General features: G+C 30.5%; 1 protein-coding gene across 1 annotated transcript in view; it reads left to right on the forward strand.

The window, feature by feature from the left end:
• LOC106470904 (ATP-citrate synthase-like) overlaps positions 1 to 6,250 on the forward strand; it is a 56,631-nt gene extending 50,381 nt beyond the window's left edge. Inside the window, exons 21-26 of the mRNA XM_013931480.2 lie at positions 607 to 700; positions 964 to 1,269; positions 1,716 to 1,859; positions 3,214 to 3,327; positions 3,945 to 4,104; positions 5,476 to 6,250. Coding sequence (XP_013786934.1) covers positions 607 to 700; positions 964 to 1,269; positions 1,716 to 1,859; positions 3,214 to 3,327; positions 3,945 to 4,104; positions 5,476 to 5,576 — 919 coding nt within the window. The 3' untranslated portion in view covers positions 5,577 to 6,250. The remainder of the gene's footprint in view (positions 1 to 606; positions 701 to 963; positions 1,270 to 1,715; positions 1,860 to 3,213; positions 3,328 to 3,944; positions 4,105 to 5,475) is intronic.
• Positions 6,251 to 8,925: the final 2,675 nt, after the last annotated feature.

Here is an 8,925-nt window from a genome sequence, read left to right on the forward strand (position 1 = left end):
ACCTTTTAACATTCTTACTTTCCTTGTATCATATAACCTTTAACATTTCTTACTTTCCTTGTATCATTAACCTTTTAACTATTTCTTACTTTCCTTGTATCATATAACCTTTTAACATTTCTTACTTTCCTTGTATCATATAACCTTTTAACATTTCTTACTTTCCTTGTATCATATAACCTTTTAACATTTCTTACTTTCCTTGTATCATATAACCTTTTAACATTTCTTACTTTCCTTGTATCATTTAACCTTTTAACATTTCTTACTTTCCTTGTATCATTTAACCTTTTAACATTTCTTACTTTTCTGCTTCTTGTATTGTATTGTAGAAGTCAAGCTTTTACCAAAATACATAAAAGAACAACACTTCTCATAATAACTACTACTATGGTTAGTAGCTAATAGTAACTCTTTTGTGACAGCATTTAAATAATAGAAAAAAGATTATGGACTTAAAGCACCAAAATATGGGGTTTGATTCCTTGAGGTGGACAGAATGCAGATAGCCACTAGCTTTGCGTATAAAAAAAAAATGCACTTGACTAAAATTTGTAATATAACTTGGAACTATACTGTATGTTATGAACTTCTAATGTATTTCAGGCGTGTTTATGAAGATCTGGTAATCAAAGGATCCATTGTTCCAAAACCTGAAGTTCCACCTCCAACCGTTCCTATGGATTATAGCTGGGCAAGAGTAAGTTCTTAAACTGTGGATGAATTTTATGATGAAATATTCTTGGTTTATAAACCATCTGAATAAAAAAATTGTGCTTATTTTAAATATTTTGAACACCCTATGTTTGATGAGAAAAAAACATTGTAGCAGGGTTTGTAGCAGTTTTAATATAATTAGTTTTTTTAATTGGATATCGAAAACATAAAAATTGAAGTACGTATCAGTAGATAAAATACCTGCTTAACATATTTAAATATCATTAAAATGTCTCTTGTTTTCAGGAACTTGGATTAATTAGAAAACCTGCTTCCTTCATGACAAGTATTTGTGATGAACGAGGTCAGGAACTTCTATATGCTGGTATTCCCATAACCAAGGTAATCAAAGGAGAACTTGGGATTGGGGGTGTACTTAGTTTGTTGTGGTTTCAACGTCAACTACCCAAGTATGCCTGCAAATTTCTGGAAATGGTACTAATGATTACTGCTGATCATGGTCCAGCTGTTTCTGGAGCTCACAACACCATTGTCTGTGCAAGAGCAGGAAAAGATCTTGTGTCATCACTGGTTTCTGGCTTACTTACAATTGTACGTGAAATTTTTATTATTATTATTCAAACAGTCAAATTTAAGAAATAATTGAAAGAGCATTTACCTCTACATATTGTTGTTCAAATTAGTATTTTAAGAAATAATGTAAGAAATCTGTCGGTTTACTGTAATTTGGAGTGATATCTAGAGCAAAGAATCTCTAGTCTTTATGAGTGTTCTAAGTAACAATCAGTTTTATGCATTATACAAAATTAGTGTTTAACCTTATCTCTCAAAGAAGCACTTCACCATGTTTAGATTAAAACTAAAACTGAGTGTTTTGTATTTAGTATTTGCTCCTCTCCCCCACTCATAAAAGAGGGGTAATATCGTGTACTTTTAAATATTTGGGCATTCTACCAGAAATAGGACACATTTCTCTATTTTTAGCTTAATTTTGCTGTTAATATATCGATAATTTGATATTATCTAATGAATTATAGGGGGATCGATTTGGTGGAGCATTAGATGGAGCAGCAAAACAGTTCTCTCATGGCTACGACAGTGGAATGATTCCCATGGAGTTTGTGAATACGATGAGAAAGAAAGGACAGCTGATCATGGGTATTGGCCACAGAGTAAAGTCGGTATGTGAGTCTAGGATAGTAAAAGCCATAAAAAAATTATCAATATTTGTGAATGAGGTAAAATGCTTGAGATAAATCATGTGGAAGAACACTGTAAAAGTTCAATGCAGTAAAACATTGCTTTATTGGAATTTTCTGGCTTAAAGATCACCTGATGAAACAAAATACATATTTATATAGCGTGTGATTAGTCTATATATGCAAAATATTTTAAAGTTGGATAAATGAGTTTCAAAATTTTCATTATTGGATATCTTAGTGTAAGCTACCTAAATTACGTTTTTATGAAACAGTCACTTTCATTATTGGATATCTTAGTGTAAGCTACCTAAATTACGTTTTTATGAAACAGTCATTTTCATTATTGGATATCTTAGTGTAAGCTACCTAAATTACGTTTTTATGAATAATTGACTGTTTCATAAAAACATAATTTAGGTAGCTTACACTAAGATATCCAATAATGAAAGTGACTGTTTCATAAAAACGTAATTTAGGTAGCTTACACTAAGATATCCAATAATGAAAGTGACTGCATTGTGACGTTAGATTTTACATGCAGTTTAGTGTCTCTGTCATGACATTCAACATTTTATTGTGAACAACACGTAGTGCTGATAACCCAGTAGTATTTGAGAAAGCAAAAATATATTTTTCTACTTTGTTTGTTTTCCATAATATAGAGAAATTCCTTATTATTGTAGAAGGGGACAATAAAATCCCAAACTGTAGCTTTATTATACAGGGATTAAATATGTTAATAGTTAACATCCTAGGAAATAAATTTTACTTATCATTTAAGTATTGTGAATGCCTCTTATGAATAAAGCCATGTTAGGTAAAAGTATTTGAAACATACAAATTGACTCAGCAGATAAAAACTTTGTTTTTTTTCTCTTTATTTTCTCATTGTGTTATCTGTTAGCATTTAATCACTTATTTTCTTATTGTTTTGATGAGAAAAAAAATTAATTAAAAGCAATTATTTCAAAAATAGAATATTTACCATGTAAATTCCCCAAGACAGTTTTAAGTAAACAGTGCAAACTGAGACAAAATACAAAAATAAAAACATTAATATCAGTTTTCAATGTCAATAATAAACTAAATCAGCACATTCATACTAGAAGTTTATTTTTTGAAGAAGTTGCACAATAATCAGTTATATTATAATTTATAACATTTAATATTTAAGTATTTGTATTTTTACCAATGAATCTTAAGGGCTTATTTATATATAATATTAATCATAAAATTGAAAAACTTAAAAGTTCAGTTTTCAATTTTTTGTTACTTTGTGGGATTTTTTAGTGGAATTTTAAGTTTTTTATATATTTTTTCTTATACAACACAGCTGAATAATCCAGACATGAGAGTACAGCTTTTGAAGGAATATGTAAAAGAACATTTCCCAGCAACACCTGTGTTAGACTATGCTCTTGAAGTTGAAAAAATTACAACTTCCAAGGTTAGGTGTATCAGGTCATCTATTTTTTTAACTATTGTTTTGGCATTAAACTTGCATTTTATAAATATGTATCTTCAAGATTATAATATGTTGATGCCATAGATAATCTAATTTAATTCTGCTCCATAAGAATTAAAAACAAAACTGTAACATTCTTCTAAAACACTTCAGGTTAAATGCACTTAAGTACAGGTAAAAAACTGCTCCTTCAAACACTTAACATTTTCAGATCATAAAATATTTTTGATTATAAACAGTGTTATTTAAATCTTTATATCCTAGATAATGTTACACATACTTTACTAAATTCCAAAGTATCCAATCTAAAAATAGCTTTGTTCAAACATGATAGATTTTAGGTATATTTAGATCCTTTTTACACACTTTTTTAGATGTTTATGTTTGTTTGTTTTTTAATAAATTGAATATAATCAGTAGTTTTGTGCTAGTCATAATTTTACATTAATATTAAATGTTGTTGTTTTTGTATAGGTGACTTATAATGCACTACTCTCAAAAAAAATTTTTTTTTCTATTTGGTATAGTGTTACTACTGCTTACTCATGAATGTAATAAATATTTATTAAATTACAAACTGTTTTGATTCTACTGATCAGAAACCGAACTTAATTCTTAACGTGGATGGGGTCACAGCAACAGCAGTGGTGGACTTGCTGAGAAATAGTGGTTGCTTCACTCAAGAAGAAGCACAGGAATACATTGATATTGGAGTTTTGAATGGGCTTTTTGTTCTTGGGCGCTCGATTGGTTTTGTTGGTGAGTGTTTGAAAATCTTCTAAAATTGGTGTGAGTGATTTCAGTCATTATTTTTACTTGCATGTCTTTCAGTTCTAGTTCATTTATTACAGAGGCTTAACATACAGTAATATGGGAATCCATACAGACAGTTTTTGATCAGAACAGAACCAGCAGAAAGAATTCTTCATGGAACAAAAAAAATGAATTATAGGACTTGTTTCACCTGGTGCTTTTTTGTTGTTCCATTTCATACTTGAATCATGTTCTTTAATGCACTTATGCACCTGAATAGTAATTTATTCCATAAGTTTATTGTTCATGATGATGTTGCATGTGACGACAAAGTTGTAGGGAAATTTTTTTCTTAAATTCTGAATTTTTCACAGTGGCAAAAATTTTCTACTCCCACCTATACAGTAACTGTTTAATACAGTTTCATTTCATATAATTAATACTTAAAACCATCAAAACTTGGTGAAGCTCCATAATTAGGGAATTAAGGAAAAGAAATACATATTTTTCATTTATTATGACCATGGGTTTTCCAGTAAAAGCATCTTCTGTGCTTTTACTGGCAAAACCATGACCGTGATAAATGAAATATATGTGAAACATACAATTGTCTTTGTTTTACTCAATTCTGTTTCATTTTATGTCAAAAATAACTGTGTAAAAGATATGAGTAAGAGCAGTCATCAGTTTTTACAGCTCCCACTAAAATAATCACTTGTGGTGAGTTGTTCAAACTCGTGTAAATAATCAGAATCAAGCCCCACAAAGTCGTTTCTGTGCCCCTATATTATGTTGTTTTTTTTAACTGTTCAAAGCATAGGAATATTAGTCCAATTTTATAAGACAAAATAGATTTGTTTCATGACTTGCATTTTGAAGAAAAAAAAAATATTCTTAAGTCAGTCATACTGCATAATGTATACCTACCTATAACAGCAGTTACCTTAGGAACTAAGACAAAGAAACTTTTTTTTGGTTTGTGAGGCAGTTTGAGGCCAGCAAAGTTGAGGTTAAGCTGAATAGACAATGTACCCCTAATGCAATTTGGATCTTACTTCTGCCAGTACCTCTAAAACCAGGACACATTACATGATGACCCAACTTATGAATTGTGCCCCAGTATTGGATGTTTGTATTGTGACTCCGATTTATTTTTTTCCTTCTCTCTCATGAATTTACATTTAATTGTATGTCATCTAAGGTTTGGATATGTTGCGTAAGATTCACGTTATCCTTCTCTATAATGTATTATCTTCTTTAATTTTTAGCTTTTCTAAATAAATATATATATATTATTTTATTTACAATTTTATTATGAAAGTGATCTATTAAAGACACTACTTAAATGATTTTTTTTTTGTCTTTGTTGTGTTTTAGGACATTACTTAGATCAACGTCGACTGAAGCAAGGGTTGTACCGTCACCCATGGGATGATATCTCATACGTTTTACCAGAATCCCTCATGGATAACAGATAAAACCATTTTGTCTCTCATTTCCTTAAAGTTATGAGGATTACACAAAAGATAAAAGGAAATGAAATAAATAAAAAATTATCTGTAGACATATATATAAATGAACATATCTGTGTATGGGTGAAAATTCTAAATGGTAACTGGTGTTTGCTTATAGTACACTGTAATAAAAGAATATTTACGTATTCCTTTAAAATTAAATTTTTATCCTTGTCTAAAATTTAGTGTAGTTTATAGAACTAAAGAATAAATACCATAAAAACTGGTATACACAAACCTAAAAGACCAGAACACCACGAAAGACACTAATTTTGTTAATGTCTAATACGTGTCTTGCATAACTTTTTTTTCTTATCAGTCTGCTTACTGTATGTTAAATTTATGTTCCTTCTGTTAGATCTTAAATTTGCACAAATTACATTCCTTACCTCCGCTGTTCTTACTTTAGTGAGTGCTTAATACAAAAATTGTGTTTATATACTTCATACAGTTTGATGGTAGTTTTGACAGTCGTTTGGATGTAGAACATCAAATTTATACATGTTTGTTATTTTTTTTAGTAAAGTCTTTCATTTTATTGTTTTGTAAAAGCAACCAATTAAACACATGAATGGAATAAATTTTAATGGATTTCAATTTGGTAGGAAAATAAAGAATAAAGCATATTGAGCACTTTTTGTCTCTCAGTATTTATATCTGACATGCTCCAGAATTTCAAGTAATATTATAGATATCTATGTTATTAAAAACATGATTTCTGTAAAAATCATTTGTTTATTGTCAAATGAACTCAGCCTTTTTAAGAAACTGACATCTTTTCTGAAAAGTGTTGTATTGTGCTAATTCCTAGTGTCTCTGGAGTTGATCAGGATGCTGTTTATAAAGCCCTCTTTATTTCAAAACTACTGAAAGAGTTCATTCAGAATTAACATAATTTTTTATTTGGAGAAGTTAAGCTTCATACAGTATTTAACTACAGTTAAACCTACTTATATCACTGACATGCATACACCTAGTAACTTTGAATAAGTCCATTGCAATTTTTTTTAAGCTAGTTTCTATAAGTTATCAAAATTTTTGTTATATAATTTTCAGATGTATAATCTTTTTTTTTTCCTTTTTCTTGGTCAATTAATCAATATTATTATTTTTTCTCTTTATGCTAAAATTCAGTCTTTACCCACTCTTTAAGCTAAAATGGAATCATAGAAGGGCATTTCAAATGTGGTTGCTAAGTGAAGTTTAATCTACAGAATTGACATGCTCCTTGAAAAGGTTAACAAAACTAAAAGGAGAATATACCTAAACTGAACCTGAGGTATAAGAGCGGACCAAGATACATTGGAGCACCAACAACAGGGAGGGAAACTAGTTAGGTAAATAAGGAAAAGAGAAAACAACAGAAATATCAAAAGGAATACTGAGTATGAAGTGGCATTCAATAAAGTTGCCACAGAGAAATATCAAGTTTTTCAAAAAAAAAAGATTAAATTAGCAAACTGACTTAGAGAGATGCATTAAAGTAAAAAGTAAAGTCTGAGTTAAAGCATGACTAGAAGATGAGAAAACAAGAGAAAAGTGGTCTGTGTGGAGAACAAAGTCTTAATAGATGAGCGAACCATTGGACTTGACAGGAGGGAAAGTAGGATTATGGTATTGATGTTGATGTAACTGAACTTATATAAGAATTATGTTGGTTACATATTTAATTGAAGAAATGGAAGATTGAACATGAGACATCTCAGCCTTATATTGGAAAGATCCAACACAGAACCCAAAAAAGAGAAAAGGCTCATGATAATTTTTCAAAATTAAAATGAGTTTAAAGAAGCCAGTCGTTCAACCAATAGTCTTGGAAGGTATTCTGAACAGATGACAAGATTCAAAACCAACAATATGGAAATAAGATAGAATATCATCAGGACAAATATTAGTGTCACACTTATGAAAGAAAGCAGTGAACAGACTTTTGTAACTGGCAGATGCATGATATGGCAATCAGAGTTGTTGTTTTTTTTTGTTTGTTTTTTTTTGACAGAATGTCATGATTATTGTCTTCTTAAGAGGAATGAAGAACAAGAATACCACTCGCAATATGTTGATGAGAGCAAAAAGGTTGAAGAGGAACACCTGGCTGAGCTTTAAAAGTCAAGTTTAAACTTGCTAGGTCTGATACAGTTGCCTAAGAACGTCTTTCAATTAGGTTATAGTTTTTACAGACAGTAGAAAAAAAACCGCAAGACGTGAAAAAATATTTAAGAAAAATTAAAAAATGTTGAAATACACGTCTATAACAAAACTTTTATTATTATTATTATTATTTGCAATGTTTCGGACAGAAGCCCTTCGTCAGGCAGTATAAACCGTGTTGCATGAAAAAAAAAGGCTTAGACAAAATCATTGAAGGTTTAGAATATACAGAGATTTTAAATTGCATACGTACTGTGTGGAATATGTTAACAATATATTTTTAGAAAGAACATTGTTAAAATAGGAAACTAATATTAATGGTTTATTAAGTGATTACAGCGTCTGTTAATATCTCTTTGCCACTTCTGTTAACTTGACACCACCTACTATTATTATTAAATTACTGTTTTGTCGTTTTTCGAATTTATGTTTATGTGCCCTTTTAATCTCAATCACTTTAATATTCGTTTCCATGTAAAACTATTTATACAAACGCTTCAACAATGTTTCTTTTAAGAATATTTTGTTAACGTGCTCCACGCAGTACCTATGTAATTTAGAATCTAACCTATATATATAAAAGCCAATGTGTGTCACGTCACGCTTGATTTATCGAAATAGGGGTCATAAAAGCCAAAATGCATTTATCCAGATAGAATGACCAGGAAGTTAGAGCGCTCGACTCGTAATCTGAGGGTCACAGGTTCGAATCCCTGCCCCACCAAACATTCTCACTCTTTCAGCCGTGGGGGCGTTATAATGTGACGGTCAATCCAGCTATTTGTTGGTAACAGAGTAGTCCAAGAACTGACGGTGGGTGGTAATGACTAGCTGCCTTCTCTCTAGTCTAACACTTCTAAATTAGGGACGGATAGCGCAGATAGCCCTCATGTAGCTTTGCGCGAAATTCACAACAAACCAGATAGAATGGCTTGATTGCTGTCTGCCCATTACGATTTTAGTGACGGGGGTGCCGTGAAACCTTACAAGTGTAGCGAGTGTTAATATAATAAGCCTAAAATAAAGACGTGTGGGATCACCTAGCCTAGAGCCAAGTGCATAAAATTTATCATGAAAGTAAAAATATTGATTTAAATTTTAAACTTAAATCGTTTCCGAATTAAGCTATTTTCTGTTATATCACCAACGTGATATAATTAAG

The sequence above is a fragment of the Limulus polyphemus genome, unplaced genomic scaffold (assembly GCF_000517525.1).
Source record: "Limulus polyphemus unplaced genomic scaffold, Limulus_polyphemus-2.1.2 Scaffold4279, whole genome shotgun sequence".
Taxonomy (NCBI): domain Eukaryota; kingdom Metazoa; phylum Arthropoda; class Merostomata; order Xiphosura; family Limulidae; genus Limulus; species Limulus polyphemus.